Genomic DNA, 19,779 nt, shown 5'->3' with positions numbered 1-19,779 from the left:
AATGTATAGTAGTGCAGTACTATTAATAGTACTATACCTGAATACTAATTCGTCGGAAAAGTACTGATCAGTAGTTTTCCTGGAACAAATCCAAATCTGCAAATCTCAGTAGTATTTACTGACTTATGGAAATTCCTCCTGCAACTTCCCCAAGCTTTCTCTTAGTTAAGGCTGTTTTAACGTACCCGAAGGACAGTTAAAATGTTTAATATACGTTCAAGTATGGTTTAATCATGGTGTTTTTCACTTGAACAAACTATTGCGAAATCTAATCGAGCATGGACGTCGTCGCGCTCAACGAGCGGCTGCGCGCGGACTTCTCGCCGCTGTTGAAGCTGCTGCCGCCGCCGTACTCCGCGTCCGCCCTCTCCACACCCAAGTCCTCCATCGCACCGGCCAAATCCTCGGCTTCTGCGTCCTCAGACGACCGCTACACGCAGCACTGCCGCTTCATGCTATGGCGTCTCAATTCGTACCAGTACGGCTCTTCCAGCGCGTTTCTGCTGGATCTGGGGCAACTGGAGCGCGCCGCGGAGTCCCCGGAGATCAAGCTGCAAGTGCAGACTCTTTTGGGCCGTCTGACGGCCTCGGAGGGCGAGAATCAAGCTCAGGAGGGCGCGCACAAGGTCTCCAATAGCAGCGGGGCGACCGTCGCGTTGCGCTCGTGCTGCGGCGTTCGTGGGCTGCAGGAGGTCACGCCCGTCGGCTCAGATGGAGAGGGCACGGAGAACCAGACGTCGTGGCTCTGCAATGTGTCGCTGAAGGGCCAGGTCGTGACCATCGGCAGCTTTAAGACGCAGGAGGAGGCGCTGCAGGGCTACGAGGAGCAGAAGACCAAGATGGCGGAGAACCCCGCCGGGTTCATCAAGCTGAGGCAGTTGGCTGCTAAAATGGAGCAAGAGCAGCGCGAGGAAGACAGGAGAGTGCTGAAAGAGGCGATGGCGCAGTGTCATCCGAGGCTGACGACGATGAAGGTGTCGGCCGTGGTTCCGCCTGCGCCTGCTGTGAACAACGCGGTGCTCGCCTTGGCGGCGAGAGGAGTCGCACGGTCGGTGGCCAAGAGCCTTGCTGCTGCCTCGTCACCTGCGGGGAGCCCTGCGCCGTCGGAGACTGGAGCGTCGCCGCAGAGACCTTCAAGATCTTCCAAGAGACAGAAGGTGGACAGCTCGAGCAGCGCTGCAGCGGCGAAGAAACAGAAGACGGAGTCGGCGAACAGCTCGGCTGCTAGCAATTCGTCGGCAGGGAATCGGTCGTACCTGAAGCTGCGGCGGCTCATCCAGAAGAAGTTGTGTCGCCACTTGAAGGGCAAGGAGGTGTGTATCGTGGCGGACCCGGACAAGCAAGACGAGGGCCGACTGCGGGCGTCGGGGCGTCTGGAGGCCGGCAAGGTGTACTCGTTCCGCCGCAAGAAGCAAATGACCTTCGCCGATTACGTTCGGGACGAGCTGGGTCGGGCCGAGTCGGCGTGTCCACACATGTTCCTAGTGCGAACCAAGGAAAGCATCGACGACCACCTCAAAGTGTGCGACGCCTTCTCGGACAAGGAGCGCGAGCTTGGGCCGCGCAACCGCGCACAGCCACAGCAGCCGAGAAGCAAGAAGTCATCGCGTCGGTCGCGCTAAACGAGCTGGAGAACTCGTCGGTATACAAACTGTACCTCGTCTAATATGAACTTCTGTGCAACTTGTATTTTTTGCCACTACATTTTCCACACCAACTCGTTGCTAGTCAAGCCACAACAGGCAGCTTTACTGCAGCTTTCGTCTAGGAGAAGCGCTCGCCCGTCACGGGGCACAGCTGGAGATTGCTGTTGGTACAGTTGTAATGCACGACCTTGCCGTTCGGGTACACGGCGAACACAATGTCGCCGATGCGCTTGTGGCACACAGGGCAGAGTGTGTTCGGGTCGATCTGCACGCTGTGGGTCAAGCGCTCTACGCGGTCGCACTGGACCTGCAGGTTGTAGACGTTCGACAGCGACTTGGTGATGCTCATCTCGCGCACATTGTGCGCGCTGTGCGGCAAGGCTTGTGCGAAGAACTCACCCAGCTTCGACAGGGGCGTGGTTGGCGGCACCATCTCGAGCACTGCAGCGCTGTCCAGGTTTTTGCCGTGACGTGCGAGCAGTTGAAAGCCAAAGTCATTGAACGCCGCCTTCTTGGACTCGTCGCGAGGCGAGAAGCAGATTTTCAGCAGCTCCATCAGTGCGTCGTTGCGTTCCATGGCGCCGGCTCCTGTCTTCTTGGTCGTTCCTGCTGACGAACCCACCGACGGCGCACGCGCTCCATACTTGACCGAGTAGCTTTCAGCACCGCGCAGATCATTTAACTCGTACACCAGTGAAGTCACAGCTTCTTCGTGCAGTGACCCGCGGCCGCAAAGAATCACGAACTCGTTGTACAGTGGCTTGCCCTTAATCTTCTCCACGAGCGGCGCCACGTCGTAGCGTGAAGAGCCAGCCTTGAGGAACTTGAGTAGCCGCTTCCGCGCATCACCCAGCGCACCAGGCTCCTTACCCGGTTGAGATTTAGACGGCACTTCTCCACGCGCCACTAGCCGGAGGGTTTCATCAAGATATTCCAGCGCTAGACGCGTGTGATGCGGGTCCACCACGATCGCTGCACCACCGTCTACCACACGCGTTGGTTCATCGTCGTCATCGTTGTCACCAGCTAAGAAGTGGCTGTAGCTGTCATTAACTCCCAGCTCCGTGGTACTCGAGTCGGTAAAAGCGGTAAACCCTCGACTGCTGCCTTCAAGGGCACCTCCACTGCTGCCCAGACCGTTATCACTCGCATCGGCACCCACGGCACCGCTCATGAGCGCTGCTCCGGTGTCCCCGGCCTTGACAAGGGTTTCGAGGTATCTTTGAACGATAGCTGGGTCACTCGAATGTTCTCGCAGATGCGCAACGACGTCATTAGATGGTAACGGTGGCCGCCGGTCAGTGAAAATGCGCAGGGCTTGCTTGGCCGACGTCGCCTTTATAATCCAGATCGATTGCTTGAAAATAAATTCGCTCTCCGACTCGGGCACGGATACAAGTGCATCAATGGCCGCCTCGATAGGAGATTTCGGCATGCCGCTCGAGCCAGTACGCTGTTTGTACTCACCATGGTGCAGCAACGCAAATATCTCCAGGGCGTCGTCGTAATTCTGATGGGCACACAACAATTCGGCCGCCTCGTAGTAGAGCTTGTGCTTGACCAGCAGCGAACGGCACGATTCCGCTTCTAACGCGCAGCCTCCGAGAGATCCTGGAGGGCCTTCCACGTCAGGATTCGGCTCCTGGATAAGCACGAGCAACTCCTTGTACCGCTTGAAGTGGACGTAGAGGCGGAAGAGTGCCGTATCAATCGCTTCGACACGGCGCGCATCCTTCGGACTAGCATTCGACGGTGAGCGTCCACGAGCTGATGACGCGGCACGCACGCGCGCACGCGCCTTATCCCGCATGTGCTTCTTGTACTGACCAAGGAACTTGAGAAGTGCCTTCTGCGCCGCATTGACAAGATCCGCAGCGTTGCTCTTGGCGATGTCGGGGTTCAACGGCGCGCGGGGGGACGACAGGAGTTCCTGGATAACGGACGTAATATCAGGCGCAGAGCTGTTGCCTCGCGGGAGCACTTCGGCCTTGAACACCGAAGGCTCGTACGCGAAGGAGGCGCACTGGAGTTCCGGGAAGAACGCAATAAACTCGCACGGCTCGATCGCAGCGCGGTACATGTACTCTGCAGCTTGGTCAAATTCCAGCCGACGCAGCAGCGCCACCGTCGCCTGGCGCTGGAAGCGTTTGATCTTGCTGCGCTGCTTGTCGCTCGACAGCGACGCAATGGACTTGCGCACCAGGTTCTGCGCCTCGTCAATCTGTCCTCGGTCCAAGAGTTCTCCAACCTGCTGGTCCATGGGCATGGGCTCGATCTTCATGACGCTGGACGTTCCGTTCGAGTCCCTCACGCCGACAATGACCACGTCCTCGCTGTCTCCACTGGGTCTCGGCTCCATGTCCCACTTCATACCGTTGGCAAACATGCACACCGCCCTCGTCAGCGGGATGGTCTGCACCAGCGCTCCGTCACTCGCTCTGTGGATCTCCACACCCACTCTCGGCACCAGCGCCAGCAGGTACGGCGAGGAGAACTCGACCTGCTGCGGGCTGTGCGACCACGTGATGGAGTTCTTGGGCAGCGTGTCCCCCGTGAAGCCCACGAAGACGCCGACGCGATCCATCACGGCGACGAGGATCTCCTCCTTCGGCAGCAGCTTGACCACGGGGAAGACCGTGGGGTCCTGGATCCCGGGCGAGTTGATCTGCGTGGCGTCCCCGGACTTGTCGTTGAGCAGGAAGTAGTCCTTGCGGAAGCCCACCACCACCTTGTTGCGGTACCAGCTCATGGCCTCGGGTACGTCCTGCGTGCTGAACTCGCGCAGGAAGGCGTAGCTCTTGTCGCTGCTGTGGTACTGGTAGATGGCGATGGCCTTGCGCTTGAGCAGCGCCACGCCCAGGCGGAAGTGCGGGGGTCCGCGCTGGTTCACGCACACGAGGCGCACCTGGTGCATGTTGGCCTTGGAGAAGTCGAAGTCCAGCGGCTTGAGGTCCGTGGCCCCGTGCGCCGACACCTCCCCGTTGGAGACCACGATGAGCATGCGGATGTGGGGCACGGCCAGCAGCTGCTCCACGCGCTGGCCGTGCGCGAACGTGTGCGAGGCCGTGGACGCGGTCGTGCCCTTGCGCGTGTCGTACATGACGAGGCGGCCGTCCTTGGAGCCCACCACCACGCGCGACGAGTAGTGCGTCACGCACTCCACCTTGCCCTCGAAGTCCGTCACCACGGCCGTGGAGCGGAACGCCACGCGCTGCTCCGTGGACGAGGAGGACGACGACATGGCGGACGGGCGGGCGGCGCTCTTCTTGGCGAAGCTGTGTGTGTTGAGACTTGCACAATGGGGGCGGGGAAGATCGGGAATCGTCTTGGTTTTTGTATGCGGTGATCGGATGCCACTGAAGCGGGGGTTAAACCCCGAATTACTGAAGAAAACCACTAAAGCGGGGTTTAACCCCCGCTTTAGTGGTTTTCTTCAGTAATTTTGCTGAGAGCTGCTCATGATTTGTCGAATGTGCTCAAAGGTGGCGCAAACTCGCTAGAAGTTGTACCTTGCCCACGCCACCTTGTCGAAACGAAGCTCTCGATCGCTGGCGTGGGCAAGCTGGTAAAAAGACGACGGCATGGTTAAAATGGCTACAGGCTATCAATCCATAACTGATGCGTACGACTCGGCGCGATAAAACTCGGTGATCACCATTCAATGTAGATCGAGACCTCGCCGACGTCCAGTGTTGGGTACCGGAGCCAAGAACCAGTGGGTCCGACGCCGAATTAGTCGTGGGCAGAATCGTGGCGTGGGAGCAACTCGTGCTCAAGTTACACCGAAGGATGCGTCCGTGGAGAAGGACATCGGAGTACGAATTGGGAAATCCGATCGGTGCTTCGATGCAATGTCGAGTATGGCAAACACGCCGTCTCGGAGCGTGCGGTTTGCAGGTTTATCGCTCGTAGTGTTGCGTATCAGCTGGTTCGATGATGCAAACATTGAATTGTGGGAGGAAGACGTAACTGTATTTTGTGTGGATTAGTATAGTACAGTAATTGCTGTCACGGCAAATTCAATGCTAAATGCCGCGCTGAACAAGATAGGCCTTTATACGATCGCATACAAAGCCGCACCAAGGAAGATATAGCCTAGGACGGAGTAATTAGGTACGTGAACACGCAACACATCATCGTCATCATACAAGTCGTGCTGATAATGCTGAGTAAGAAACAATTTCGTTTCCGAAGATGCTCGTGAGCGAAACACTGCACAGACCCTGGCTAGATTGATAGTAGCTACGACGTATAATCGCATGTCTTGCTCGGCTGTTGCCAGACTTTCGTTGAAGACAGACCCCCAAAGTTTACGATACTCTACTCAGAGATTAGTCACTTCGACAGTGCTACTCACAGGTTTGCTTCAAAACTTCGAAGTGCCCTCTTTTCTCTCTGGGGTCCGTGGCAATAGCATCCTAACTAGAGATATAATCTAATGGGAGTGCGCGCAGAGAGTGATCCCATGGCTAGATGAGAAGGTACACTGGAATAAGTACTCAATGAACTACTCAATATTCCGAATACTCACTTACTGACCCGTAATGGAGCACCACGAGGAGCAGGCATCTTACTCTATCAGCGGTGAACATCGGCTCTTCCTCAAAGAAAGATTGCCGTGAAATGCGAACATGGACATATATTCTTTTTTTACTGGAGTACATGTAAGAGGAAAAAACTGAATGAATAAAAACTCAAAAGTTGGGGCTTGGTGCTACCCCCGGGAGCCGTCTACTGTCGACAGCGCCTCGAAAGGTGCTTCAGATCCCTTTCAGTGGTGTGGACGAATATGCTGCTTGTTGCCGCCGACCGGTTTCTTGGTCGAGTGGCCGCCCGCCCGCACGTAGCTCTTGCGCTTGGGCTTGGGTGCCGCCTTCTTGGCCGTGGCCTTGGTCTTTGGCTTCGGTTTGGGTTTCTGCTGAACCTTGGCCTGCTTCGACTTGACAGCCTTTGCTTCAGGCTTCCGCTGGGCCTTGAGCTTCGAGTTGACGGCCTTAGTCTCGGATTTCTGCTGGGCCTTGGGCTTCGAGTTGTTGACTTGACCCGAGCGGGGGACAGGAGTCGGCGTATTGGCGCTTGGAGTTTTCTGCTTGGGCTTGTACGGCGCCGGCGTCTTCTTGGTCGGGCTGTAGGCCGCTGGCGTCTTCTTCTTGGCGGGGGGCTTCGGCGTAGACTTGACAGGCTTGTAGGCCGAGGACGGGGCTTTCGTGACAGGAGGCTTCGCGGTGGCGGGCTTCTTTGTGCACGGAGCCTTGGTCGTACCAGGCGAAGAAGTAGGGCGCACCGTGCTGGGAGGCGACGAAGTCCGACGAGGAGAGCTCGTGCCAGGCGGTGGAGCCGTTCCAGTTTCAGGAGAAGACGAGCTGGGTGGTGCAGGAGGGTACGCGGTGCTCGGAGGCGAAGTCGTTCCAGGAGGGTAAGTGGTGCTTGGCGGCTGGGTCGTTCCCGGAGGGTACGCGGTGCTCGGGGGTTCGACCGTCCCGGTTTCAGGAGAACCCGTGCTCGGTGGCGCAGTAGTTCCGGGAGGAGAAGATGTGCACGGAGGCTGGGTCGTTCCAGGGGGGTACACCGTACTCGGTGGTTCAGCCGTTCCACTTTCAGGGGACCCCGAACTGGGCGGTTCGGTCGTCCTCGGTGGCTCAGTCGTGCTGGGCGGTTCGGTCGTGCTCGGTGGCTCAGTCGTGGTCGGTGGCTCGGTCGTGCTGGGCGGTTCGGTTGTGCTAGGAGGCTCGTTCGTGCTGGGCGGTTGCGTCGTGCTCGGTGGCTCAGTCGTGCTCGGTGGCTCGGTCGTGCTCGGTGGCTCAGTCGTGCTCGGTGGCTCAGTCGTGCTTGGTGGCTCGGTTGTACTAGGAGGCTCGGTCGTGCTGGGCGGTTCCGTCGTGCTCGGCGGCTCAGTGGTGCTGGGAGGCTCAGTGGTACTGGGCGGCTCGGTCGTGCTCGGAGGCTCAGTCGTGCTCGGTGGCTCGGTCGTGCTCGGTGGCTCGGTTGTACTAGGAGGCTCGGTCGTGCTGGGCGGTTCCGTCGTGCTCGGCGGCTCAGTGGTGCTGGGAGGCTCAGTGGTACTGGGCGGCTCGGTCGTGCTCGGAGGCTCAGTCGTGCTCGGAGGCTCGGTCGTGCTCGGTGGCTCGGTTGTACTAGGAGGCTCAGTGGTGCTGGGCGGCTCGGTCGTGCTCGGTGGCTCGGTTGTACTAGGAGGCTCAGTGGTGCTGGGCGGCTCGGTCGTGCTCGGTGGCTCAGTCGTGCTCGGTGGCTCAGTCGTGCTCGGTGGCTCGGTTGTACTAGGAGGCTCGGTCGTGCTGGGCGGTTCCGTCGTGCTCGGCGGCTCAGTGGTGCTGGGAGGCTCAGTGGTACTGGGCGGCTCGGTCGTGCTCGGAGGCTCAGTCGTGCTCGGAGGCTCAGTGGTGCTGGGCGGCTCGGTCGTGCTCGGTGGCTCGGTTGTACTAGGAGGCTCAGTGGTGCTGGGCGGCTCGGTCGTGCTCGGTGGCTCAGTCGTGCTCGGAGGCTCAGTGGTGCTGGGCGGCTCGGTCGTGCTCGGTGGCTCAGTCGTGCTCGGCGGCTCAGTGGTGCTGGGAGGCTCAGTCGTGCTGGGCGGCTGGGTCGTGCTCGGTGGCTCAGTCGTGCTCGGAGGCTCAGTGGTGCTGGGCGGCTCGGTCGTGCTCGGTGGCTCAGTCGTGCTCGGAGGCTCAGTGGTGCTCGGTGGCTCAGTCGTGCTCGGAGGCTCGGTCGTGCTCGGAGGCTCGGTCGTTGTTGGAGGCTCTGTAATTGTTGGTGCTAACTGTCTCCCCGGTTTAGCGATGCCCCGGTTGTCGGGAAACACGCACCTCCAGGTCGAGTGCGAAGTAAGTGCACACTGAGCGTCCACCTTGGCCACGCAGTTTGTGCCGTCGAAAGTCTGCAGCGCGGAATGGCAGTCGGAAATGGCAACGTCTCCCTTTTGGGGGCATGCCAAGCCCAATGGCGCCACGCCAGTGCCGGAGCAGGGCTCGCCCCGTTCATCGGGGAGCGAGTAAACCGCGTCATCTTGCACTGGAACCAGAACGTCGGCGTTCGCGAGTCCGACGGCGGCGGAGGCGAGCGCGATGACGGTCCCCAGACGCATTGGTACCAGTATCCCGCTTGAAGCCCAAGTGGTGGAGTTCGAGGCGGTGGGGGATAAAGCAAATTGCAGAATGAACTCGGGGGCAGCAGCAGCAGCAGCAGCTCGCTGTCCGTCGGCGAGCCGTTTCCGCTTGGCCGTATGCGTCCGGGCCGCTTGCCGAGAAACGGGTTACGCGTTTCGAGTGTCTTGGCTGGCGTGCCTCGAAAGGCCCATGCAACATGTTTGAAATGACCTCACGAAAGGCCAGAGTGCAGTTTCCGTTCAGGCGGCAAGTTTCAGACTTTCCGGGAAAACGGTTTCCGCAAAATACCTAACGTCACGGCTGCTTTTGTTCGCCAGCGGGCCTTGCTGGCCTTGCAAAGCAGCAGAGGGATCCGAGCGTTGGGGCTGTTACCGGACTCGTTGGCAATGTGATAGGCGGTGAGTACACTTGCTCGGGGCTGTTGCTACCGAGCGTGCTGCTACCAGGCTCGTGTCTCTTGAGGTGGCGTCCATCGGATACACTTTTGGCTTTATGCCAGCGCCAAAGTCTGAACCACGGTTGGCCAGTTGTTGAGCTTGGAGTTTCTTTTTTCTAACAGCGAATCCATTACTCACCCGCTAACGCTCCATGGTTGAAAGGGCCTAACAGACAACAAAACGAGGGAAGTTACCAACAGGTGCAACCTGAACTTGGCAGCAGGTTCGGAGCGGCCGCGGCGCTCCATGAGGGGGCTGCGAGGTGGTGAGGAACTTGCATTGCCCACGGTCGACAAGTAGACGAGGCTAACGCATTCTGCAACCAATGGTGCCAACGCGGATGATTTCAGTGCGTAGATGTATAATATAATGGCGCTAAAACTGCCACATTCGTAATAAAAGCCGTTCCAAACCTATTTATTGGAGGTTGTGTTGATAGCCAACGCCATACTCTGCAGAACTCAATGCGCGGCGTTCTCGGTTGAATGTAAGTCTGCTTCGGAGAGGAGGCTGACTCCCATGGTGTTACGACGCCTGCGTAGCATACAAACATATTCAGCAGTTTGAGTCGACTGGCCTCGATGGGTATGACTTGGTCAAAGCTTCTCCACGAGCTGCGTGGGTCGTTGCGGCGCGAGACACTTAGTGAAGTGCTCCATCCAGCTCCCAAGCGGCTTTCCGTCTGGGAACCCAGTGACCGCCAAAGACTAAGTTGGTTGTAGAGAGGCGTCCAGCTCATCGCTCGCTCATACCAGTTTCACCCACGAGCGCCTTCTAAAGCCCCCTCCCCGTGACAGTGCGCGTACGAGCGGTGAGTAGTTTTCTGGGATCAAGTTCCTCTGGCAGCGCAATTCGTGTCGGCGTGGGTGTCAGCGCCAGCGTCTTGCAGGTCTGGCCCACGTCGACAGGCTCCGACATCTACTAGCGACGTTACCGATGTGATCCTCCCGTGACACTCCTGATCCCATTTGAGCCGACCACGGGCTGCAGCGAGATCAAGTCCTTCCACACACTCTTAGATATGCGTGGTGTAGTATTCGATCTCAGCGTTCGAGCAGAGGCCGAACACGGCGGTGCTGCTGGCAGCATCTCGACGGTGACTAGTCGTCACTCAATCGACCGCCGTACATTGCGTCATGAATGAGGTACTCAAGTGGGCCCCAGAGAAGCTGCAAGCGGTCCTCGTACGCCTTGTAGAGGTCGAGACTCGGCATCATCCTCGAGATCGTGAAGTCGGACTCGTTAAAGTCGTAGCACACGTTCCGGCCAATCTTGTCATACTTGTGTCGCTCCACAACCACAGCATGCAAGAACCACAACGCATATATCGCCGACCGGAACGCAGCACTTGGAGAGCACTCCTCGAGCATGGATTGACCCCGTTTCAAGTAGAGCATCCGAATATTCTGCTTGAGTCCGTCGGGCGGCTCCGTGACGCCTTCAGCGAGCACTGCAGGATTCGAAGCGGAAAGCGATCGGCGGGCTCGGTGTAAAGCCTCAGTCGGAAAGCTTGGACATAGCCGACAGTATTTTTCCAACGTCTACACTGAGGACTCCTCCGCTAGCTCGCTATTAAATGGCAGTTCTACCCCCCCCCCCCCTCTCAAGTAGCTCCAGCCTCCATAGCATTTGCTCGGCTAGAGGCCGCAGACCATGACCGAGCTTATCACTTGAAGCGATGTCCTGAAAACCCGTACCCATCACCTAATCTCTTGATGTCGCTCTGCTGTCTGCCCCCGAACTCAGAATACACCCAATTGGTGATGTAGCTGCGTACTGAATGCAAATGTGCGCGTAGTCCGGAGGCTGAACGAGCTCTTCTCCCGTTACTGCCATCACAAACCGCTTCGTGGCGTTGGAAACGCGGCCTTCGTGGAAACAACGGAAGACTAGCAGCTTCTGCAAGCTGCACATTTTGTCCGAATAGGCAGCACGGGGCGGGGGAATATGCGAATTGGGGCGCTTTCAGGTCATATCAAGTCTTGCTCTCGCTCGTCTTCTCCGCGACGTCCGACTTTTGATTCCCAAAGACACTGCTGCCTCCTACGCCTTTTCCTTCGCCTTCACCCAGCTTACTCAGGCCAAGCATGCGCTTCCACCCTGCAAGTCGACACCTACGTATTGCACCGGGGTCTCTCTTCAAACACAACGCTGCGTTTAGCTGTCTCAAGCGCCGTGTGGAAGGCTGTCAGGGACTCACCAGCGAAATCTCGTACGTCTTCATTATCGTCGCCAGTGGTGCCGTACCGTAGCGAGATGCACGATAACATCCATGTAAAGCTGCAGGCGTATACACCTCACGAGCCTTGCGTCTCGTCCTTGTGAAATTAGTCCACGGTGCAACGAAGTGAACAAGTGGATAATTATTTTTCCGAATGAAGGAAGGCACGACGAAACCCGACACGCCGTCAGCCGACAGGAACCGCTGTCGGATAAGACAGTCAAGCACCGAGAGCAACCTCGCGGCTCATTCCGCGTCCTGCGTCACCGAGCGCAAGCACCTCGTCCTACACGAGTCGACCTCCAGTCACACTGCCGTGACCGACACGCCCCAGCTCCGCGCCGCCAGTTCGATAGACAGATTTTCTAAGCATCTATTCTATTCTAAGTGATCCTTTCTACACACAATCTCATTTTAGCATGCTTCATTCTGGTACAGTCGGACCAACAAGCTACGCTAAGATGACCGGGAAATCAGCGCACGCGCGGACCCTCAGCTACGATTGCCATTCAGAAAGACAGTCGGAAGACCTGTGCCAGTGACCTTTATACCTAGCACTGCCACCGTGACGCCAAGGGCGAGCTGCACATGCTGTTACGGCCTCACGACAATATCACAAGGCTGTCGAGCCGCGGCTGGACGAGCCGCTGACGTCTTGCGAATGCGTGTTATGACGATGGCGACAATGCGCAGCCCCCGACGGTGGGCTCGGAGATTCCATCACCGCTATCCCAAGTTGGGATTCCCAACCACGATAACATCCACGGCCTGCTACCCCGACCACTACGACTACGACGACGCCCCCACTCAAGTACGCTGGTATCCTGACAACGAATCTTTCGAGTATCGTGGTGCGAAGACAAGAAACTCTGCGAACAGGTGACTGTCAAGCTCCGCGAGCAGTGACCTCTTTGCCAACTACTACGCAAGTCAGCTCTGTTTATTGCAGCGTCACACTACATGACCAAGTTACCGCCTCTACGGCTACAAGCATTAGAGCGAACTGCTACACAAGCATCTATCTCAGCACAAACTTGTACACCTGTACCTACGACGACGATGGCCTGAGCGGCAACTACCAGCGAACCGCTGCGTGAGTGGATACAAGATGTTCCGCATGATCTTTTCGGCGACTACCAGCAATGCAATTTCCAGTCAAAGACGGCGACATGTTGTTGCATGAGAAGCTACAACGATCCTGACTACGCACGTACGAACGATTTCCGCCATACAACATGCAGCGACCCGGAGTCCCACGACAAGCAGCAGATACTATTCTGTCCACGACGCCCCTGCGACCACGAATACTCCGACAACGACCAGCAGTCAGCACGAGACCACGATACTTAGGCCAAGGGCGGCCACTACGACTACGGAGGCGAGCTGTAAGTTTTCCTTCAACGCATACGCCATGTGCTGCGGACTGCGCGCGCAGCTCGTGCTCGCTTCAACGCATGATCCCCCGGTGTCTTCTGTTTCCTACGACTATGACTATGACTACGGCTGCGACTGCGACTACGACAGCGGGTTGACTACGATATCAGCAGCGGGATGCGCAGCTCCGTTCGTTTTCGACAGCTACCAGCTCATTCTCGTCCGCTTTTCCGACCACCCTTTGAGCAGAGCCTCGGCGGCCTGTCCGTGCAGCCCCGTACGCTTTGACGCCTACGAACTCGGTGTCGTCAGTCTACTACGACTATAACATCAGCGGCGGGCTACGTGCAATTCCGCTCACCACCAACGACTAACTCTGCGAGTCTGGTGAAGACCTGCACGTGCAGTCTAGCGTCGACAACGTCGATGTCCCAGTGGTGGGCTGTACGTGCAGCTTATTTTGTATTCTACGCTTACGAATATGGTGTCGTCCGTCTACTGCGACTACGATATGCGGCGGGCTGTACGTCTAGCCCCACTCGCCTTTGCGCAACTACGACTACAAACTCAGCGACTACGGTATCAGCGGCGGACTGTTATGTTTCCTGTCAACGGTTTTCATCTCGGCCCGGCTCGACTTTTACAACGACGATTCGAGCAGCGAGCACTACGTGCACTTCTTCTCGTCATTGATAACTACGACTACGATCCTGGCGAGTACAACATCAGCAGCGACAGCCTGTGTGGGACTCTCCATTGGCTGTCAGCGATTCCACGCGGTCTCAATCTCCATTACAGTTGTTCCAGCGGGCTTCACGTGCAGCTCTGGTTGCTTCTGACGACTACGACTACGCATCCAGCGGCGATTTGCACGTGCAGGTTTACCCATAACTACGACATCGGCGTCGAGCTGAACATGCCGTTCCGTTCAATTTCAACATTGATAACTCCAACTACCATGCATGGACGTCGTACCCAACTATGTCTTGATCGGCTTTCAAGTTTACTACTTCAGTAGCGGGCTGTATACACGTAGGCCCGTCTGCTTTCGACGGCTACCCAGCTCATGCTTGTCCGTATACTACACCGTCAAGTCGAACAGCGAGTTGTATGTACTGTTCGATTGCTTACGACGCCGAAGAACTTCGCGCCGTCCGGCCACTGCTACTACGACCAAACATCAGTGGCGTACATCTCCGTCCGATGTCAACGACCACGATCTCGGTGTCTTCCGCCTTCTCCGACTACGTGTTGACGAGCAGGCTGTACGTGCAGCCCAGCTCGCGAATTCGGTGGTGAGCTGCACATGCAGTACTACGACTAAAACTACGACACCAGCGGCGGGCCGTACGTGCAGATCAACTGGCTTTCGATGACAACAAACTCGGCCTCCCTCGACTTCTACAACTACGACTTGAACGGCGGGCTGTGCGTGCAGTACCGTCCGTTTGACGAGCACCAACTTATGCTCGTCCGTCCACTACGGCTACGACTCAACCAGCGGGCTGTGCGCACAGCTCGCTTCGTTCTCGACGCATACATCTCGTCGGCTTCCTCCGTCTTCTACGTTTACGAGTTGAGCAGCAGACTGTACATGCTGTTCCGCTGTTTTTCGACGGCTACAAACTCGATCTCGCTCGACTGCCACAACTACGTCATCAGCAGCGGACTGTACGTGCAATCCCGCTCGCATCTACGAACCCAACGACGGCGGCAAGCTGCACGTGCAGTCTCGTCCGTCCACTACGACTACGACCTCGGCAGCGGGCTGTACGTGCAGTCCCGTTCGTCTTCGACGGCTACGACTACGAGTCGGACGTCTAACTGCACGTGCAGTCTCGTCCGTCCACTACTACTACGACCTCGGCAGCGGGCTGCACGTGCAGTCTCGCCCGTCCACTACGACTGCAACGTCTGCAGCGGGCTGTACGTGCAGTCCCGTTCGTCTTCGACGGCTACGACTACGAGTCGGACGTCTAGCTGCACGTGCAGCTGGCCTCTTGGCCTCTTCTTCGATTACGACGACGACATCGACTACGACTACGACATGAGCGGTGGGCTGTACGTGCAACTCTGTTTGCTTTCAACGACTATAAACTCAGCCGAGCTCTACTTTCAGCGCTTACAGCATCAGCGGCGGGCTACGCGTGCAACCGCCGCTATCAACGCCTTCGACAAGCTGGACGCGCAGCGCCGTTCGCCTTCGATTACTACGAATTTATGGGCGGGCAATTGAAACAGCCCGGTTCGCTCCCAACGACCTCGGCTCCAAGATCAGCTACGACATGTCGCTGGACCGAAGGCAACTCGATCTACAACAACGACAACTACTACACCCGGGCTCGTCACGAGCAGCGCTTGTCAACTTGGTCACGTCTCGCCTTCCAAATTCTCTTCATGGGGCTTTTGCTCGCTCAACATGCTCAAGTTGTCAGCGCCCATGTTACCACGGCACATTCGAAAGGCATCTACCGATTGGGGCAGCTTTCCACGCGGGGCGCCGGCGACGACAACGACATCGAACGACGACTTCGATAGCGACTACAAATACGGCAACAACATCGAATGACGACTTCGATAGCGACTACAAATACGACAACAACCGCGTCCACATCGATGACCACGCCAACGAGTATGACAAGACAACCAGAGTGGAAGCAACCACGACTGCGATCATGACTAAAAGCTTCGACGGCAAACACGCCGCTGACTACAACTACAACGACGACTAGGACTACGGCTACGGCGGCAACCACGACTGCCGGTACAACGATAACGACGCCCACGACCAGCACTACGACTGCAGCAACCACAACGACTTCGGCTACGACGGCGACAACTCGGACGCATACGATTGCGAGCACAAGCACGGCGTCGGCTACAGTTGCGAGCACGTTCCTACATTCAGCTTTCGCACTCGACGACAGCGATCGGCTTGGGGGGATCTCGCCATTCAACGTGTTAGTGGGCCAATGTTGGGGGCTGCCATTCGGCACCTTGCCTATCAACCAAAGCGCCTCTGGCTTTGGCCCGTTAACACAATGAAAACTCTTTAATCCCCCAATGCCTGGAAGCACCGAGGAGATTGTGAAATTCGTAAGCTCCAGCTTGGCCCTGATCTCAGTCGCCTTCATCCATCGTAGCAATAAACTCCTCATTGTCCACAATGTTGTCGGAACTGCATGCCTTTTAGGTCTACAATCTGTTGCGTGCTCTCCGACATTTCGGTGACGAGGTCGCTGTAGTGCTCTTTGAAGGCCGCTCATACGCCAGCACAGCATTCGGCAACTGGTTTGGACCAGTGACTGAGGCTTCTTGTGTGACTTCCACCTTCTCTTCAAGCTCGTACTAGCCCTCCCCCTTGTAGAAGGAAGAAGAGGGGGCTGCCAGCTTTGGTTTACCACCGATGGCCGAAGGCTCGACGTCCAATACTCGCGACACGAGCCGCATCCCAGCGATATGGTACGTGTACTGTATTGCCTTTACCGGATGATCCGATCCGATTCAGATCGCGGCCTATAGGCAGCGGCGCTGATTGGCTCGCGGCGTTCGATCTCACGACAGGCCTTAAAGCCTAAAACTTCAACTTTGGAGGCCAGGGTTTGTGCACGCTCATGGGCCCCAAGCTGCCGACCATTAACGGCAAATACTTTGGGGTGGGCTTTCAAGCGGGCGAAGGGCGAAGTTCACGTGCTGGTGTGCTATACAATCAATCGAGCAGATTGGAGGAATTATGGAGGCATGGGTCAACAAAGTGCTTCAGGAGGTCGGTTTACTCGCTGTCCGATGTTGGTACCGAACACGAAGAGAGGATGGCGACGACGTTGCGACTCAAAGACGACTACATCGCCTTTGACGTCTTGTCAATTACCGATCCTCGACTGTCATTTGCCCTGAGAGGAACGACTGACGTGACTCCAGATCAATCCAACCCCTTGAGCCGCTAGCAGATGCACGTGAGGTTGTAAAACTCCAGAAAGAGGTGGAGGAGCAACATCAATTCCAAGCATTTGGAGAACTAGTAGCTGCTAGTTTAAAGCCGCCTCCAGCTTGCGCTCGGGGATTCGAATGAACAATGCTACTTTTTGTGGTTTAATGAGAAGAAAGCGTTAACTCATGTCCGCCTAGCGCACCGGAAGAATGCGTTTGGCCTCATCGCACCAGCTGTCGTCGTGCCTGCTATTATCCCGGCGAATGGCACTCTTTGAATCAGAGTGCCATTCGTTAGTACAACGTTCAAGGTCGACGCCGATGCCTGATGGCGGTGCAGATAAAATGATGGCGAGGTACGAGTTAATAGCCGATGTGGTGGAGCCCGAGTTCTTTTTGGAAAGGTGGTCGATGCCCATATACGCGCCCTACTATAGGTCTTCGAACTTGCTGAGGTTGTTTTCAGGGGCTGTATAGTGTGCAAGTCATTGGCAATGACTCATTGTCAAGCGGGATCGGATCTTTCACGAGCTGAACGAAGCTCGAAGCAGCGTCGAGAAAATATGTGCATGTACTTGTCCTCGTCCTGGTATTGCAGCGGGTTTTAGATGACAACTACAACGGGGCGAACTGTGTATGCGAGCACGCGCCGACTCACTCGAGAGGCACAGGAAAATGGCCGTACAGCATCACAATACACGCACTGAAACTATCAGCGTTGGCACCATTGGTTGCAGAATGCGTTAGCCTCGTCTACTTGTCGACCGTGGGCAATGCAAGTTCCTCACCACCTCGCAGCCCCCTCATGGAGCGCCGCGGCCGCTCCGAACCTGCTGCCAAGTTCAGGTTGCACCTGTTGGTAACTTCCCTCGTTTTGTAGTCTGTTAGGCCCTTTCAACCATGGAGCGTTAGCGGGTGAGTAATGGATTCGCTGTTAGAAAAAAGAAACTCCAAGCTCAACAACTGGCCAACCGTGGTTCAGACTTTGGCGCTGGCATAAAGCCAAAAGTGTATCCGATAGACGCCACCTCAAGAGACACGAGCCTGGTAGCAGCACGCTCGGTAGCAACAGCCCCGAGCAAGTGTACTCACCGCCTATCACATTGCCAACGAGTCCGGTAACAGCCCCAACGCTCGGATCCCTCTGCTGCTTTGCAAGGCCAGCAAGGCCCGCTGGCGAACAAAAGCAGCCGTGACGTTAGGTATTTTGCGGAAACCGTTTTCCCGGAAAGTCTGAAACTTGCCGCCTGAAACGGAAACTGCACTCTGGCCTTTCGTGAGGTCATTTCAAACATGTTGCATGGGCCTTTCGAGGCACGCCAGCCAAGACACTCGAAACGCGTAACCCGTTTCTCGGCAAGCGGCCCGGACGCATACGGCCAAGCGGAAACGGCTCGCCGACGGACAGCGAGCTGCTGCTGCTGCTGCTGCCCCCGAGTTCATTCTGCAATTTGCTTTATCCCCCACCGCCTCGAACTCCACCACTTGGGCATCAAGCGGGATACTGGTACCAATGCGTCTGGGGACCGTCATCGCGCTCGCCTCCGCCGCCGTCGGACTCGCGAACGCCGACGTTCTGGTTCCAGTGCAAGATGACGCGGTTTACTCGCTCCCCGATGAACGGGGCGAGCCCTGCTCCGGCACTGGCGTGGCGCCATTGGGCTTGGCATGCCCCCAAAAGGGAGACGTTGCCATTTCCGACTGCCATTCCGCGCTGCAGACTTTCGACGGCACAAACTGCGTGGCCAAGGTGGACGCTCAGTGTGCACTTACTTCGCACTCGACCTGGAGGTGCGTGTTTCCCGACAACCGGGGCATCGCTAAACCGGGGAGACGGTTAGCACCAACAATTACAGAGCCTCCAACAACGACCGAGCCTCCGAGGACGACTGAGCCACCGAGCACGACCGAGCCACCGAGCACGACCGAGCCGCCCAGCACCACTGAGCCTCCGAGCACGACTGAGCCACCGAGCACGACCGAGCCGCCCAGCACGACCCAGCCGCCCAGCACCACGGAGCCTCCGAGCACCACTGAGCCGCCCAGCACGACTGAGCCTCCGAGCACGACTGAGCCACCGAGCACCACTGAGCCGCCGAGCACGACGGAGCCACCGAGCACGACTGAGCCACCGAGCACGACCGAGCCGCCCAGCACCACGGAGCCTCCGAGCACGACTGAGCCACCGAGCACGACCGAGCCGCCCAGCACCACGGAGCCTCCGAGCACCACTGAGCCACCGAGCACGACCGAGCCGCCCAGCACCACGGAGCCTCCGAGCACGACTGAGCCACCGAGCACGACCGAGCCGCCCAGCACGACTGAGCCACCGAGCACTACGGAGCCTCCGAGCACGACCGAGCCGCCCAGCACGACTGAGCCGCCCAGCACCACTGAGCCTCCGAGCACGACTGAGCCTCCGAGCACGAGTGAGCCACCGAGCACGACCGAGCCGCCCAGCACCACTGAGCCTCCGAGCACGACTGAGCCACCGAGCACGACCCAGCCGCCCAGCACGACTGAGCCTCCCAGCACCACTGAGCCGCCGAGCACGACTGAGCCACTGAGCACCACTGAGCCGCCCAGCACCACTGAGCCTCCGAGCACGACTGAGCCACCGAGCACGACCGAGCCACCGAGCACGACCGAGCCGCCCAGCACCACTGAGCCTCCGAGCACGACTGAGCCTCCGAGCACGACCGAGCCACCGAGCACCACTGAGCCGCCCAGCACCACGGAGCCTCCGAGCACGACTGAGCCACCGAGCACGACCGAGCCGCCCAGCACGACTGAGCCTCCAAGCACGACTGAGCCACCGAGCACGACCGAGCCACCGAGCACGACCGAGCCGCCCAGCACCACTGAGCCTCCGAGCACGACTGAGCCACCGAGCACGACCGAGCCGCCCAGCACGACCGAGCCGCCCAGCACCACGGAGCCTCCGAGCACGACTGAGCCACCGAGCACGACCGAGCCGCCCAACACGACTGAGCCTCCCAGCACCACTGAGCCGCCGAGCACGACTGAGCCACTGAGCACCACTGAGCCGC

General features: G+C 57.9%; 7 protein-coding genes across 7 annotated transcripts; 4 read left to right on the top strand and 3 right to left on the bottom strand.

Moving 5' to 3' along the window:
* Window positions 1-278: 278 nt before the first annotated feature.
* Window positions 279-1,613, top strand: PHYSODRAFT_458693 (hypothetical protein; the record flags this gene model as incomplete). The annotated part of the gene is made up of 2 exons (XM_009525317.1): window positions 279-626; window positions 720-1,613. Coding segments are annotated over 2 exons (1,242 nt in total), but the record flags the coding sequence as incomplete, so codon positions are not given.
* A 151-nt stretch (window positions 1,614-1,764) lies between these two features.
* PHYSODRAFT_557176 (hypothetical protein) lies at window positions 1,765-4,887 on the bottom strand (the record flags this gene model as incomplete). Its single annotated transcript, XM_009525316.1, has 1 exon — window positions 1,765-4,887. The coding sequence occupies one exon, from the start codon at window positions 4,885-4,887 to the stop codon at window positions 1,765-1,767; it is 3,123 nt and encodes a 1,040-aa protein (XP_009523611.1).
* Window positions 4,888-7,382: 2,495 nt separating this feature from the next.
* Window positions 7,383-8,408, top strand: PHYSODRAFT_490214 (hypothetical protein; the record flags this gene model as incomplete). The annotated part of the gene is given in 5 exon segments (XM_009525315.1): window positions 7,383-7,478; window positions 7,497-7,622; window positions 7,839-7,910; window positions 7,929-8,072; window positions 8,091-8,408. Coding segments are annotated over 5 exon segments (756 nt in total), but the record flags the coding sequence as incomplete, so codon positions are not given.
* Window positions 8,409-8,454: 46 nt separating this feature from the next.
* Window positions 8,455-8,721, bottom strand: PHYSODRAFT_408308 (hypothetical protein; the record flags this gene model as incomplete). Its single annotated transcript, XM_009525314.1, has 1 exon — window positions 8,455-8,721. A coding segment is annotated over one exon (267 nt), but the record flags the coding sequence as incomplete, so codon positions are not given.
* Window positions 8,722-10,219: 1,498 nt separating this feature from the next.
* PHYSODRAFT_328946 (hypothetical protein) lies at window positions 10,220-11,118 on the bottom strand (the record flags this gene model as incomplete). The annotated part of the gene is made up of 4 exons (XM_009525313.1): window positions 10,220-10,304; window positions 10,333-10,654; window positions 10,909-10,934; window positions 10,982-11,118. The coding sequence occupies 4 exons, from the start codon at window positions 11,116-11,118 to the stop codon at window positions 10,220-10,222; spliced, it is 570 nt and encodes a 189-aa protein (XP_009523608.1).
* A 1,718-nt stretch (window positions 11,119-12,836) lies between these two features.
* On the top strand, window positions 12,837-16,746 carry PHYSODRAFT_328945 (hypothetical protein; the record flags this gene model as incomplete). The annotated part of the gene is made up of 11 exons (XM_009525312.1): window positions 12,837-13,106; window positions 13,183-13,236; window positions 13,333-13,516; window positions 13,941-14,064; window positions 14,138-14,610; window positions 14,686-14,853; window positions 14,928-15,159; window positions 15,381-15,450; window positions 15,532-15,672; window positions 16,167-16,261; window positions 16,563-16,746. 11 exons carry the CDS (start codon window positions 12,837-12,839, stop codon window positions 16,744-16,746), a joined length of 1,995 nt encoding a protein of 664 aa, XP_009523607.1.
* Window positions 16,747-18,266: 1,520 nt separating this feature from the next.
* Window positions 18,267-18,533, top strand: PHYSODRAFT_402853 (hypothetical protein; the record flags this gene model as incomplete). Its single annotated transcript, XM_009525311.1, has 1 exon — window positions 18,267-18,533. A coding segment is annotated over one exon (267 nt), but the record flags the coding sequence as incomplete, so codon positions are not given.
* Between the last annotated feature and the right edge of the window lie 1,246 nt (window positions 18,534-19,779).

Source organism: Phytophthora sojae (assembly GCF_000149755.1).
Source record: "Phytophthora sojae unplaced genomic scaffold PHYSOscaffold_3, whole genome shotgun sequence".
NCBI lineage: Eukaryota > Oomycota > Peronosporomycetes > Peronosporales > Peronosporaceae > Phytophthora > Phytophthora sojae.
The sequence above is the reverse complement of the archived record's forward strand: the minus strand, read 5'-3'. Positions and strand labels throughout refer to the sequence as shown.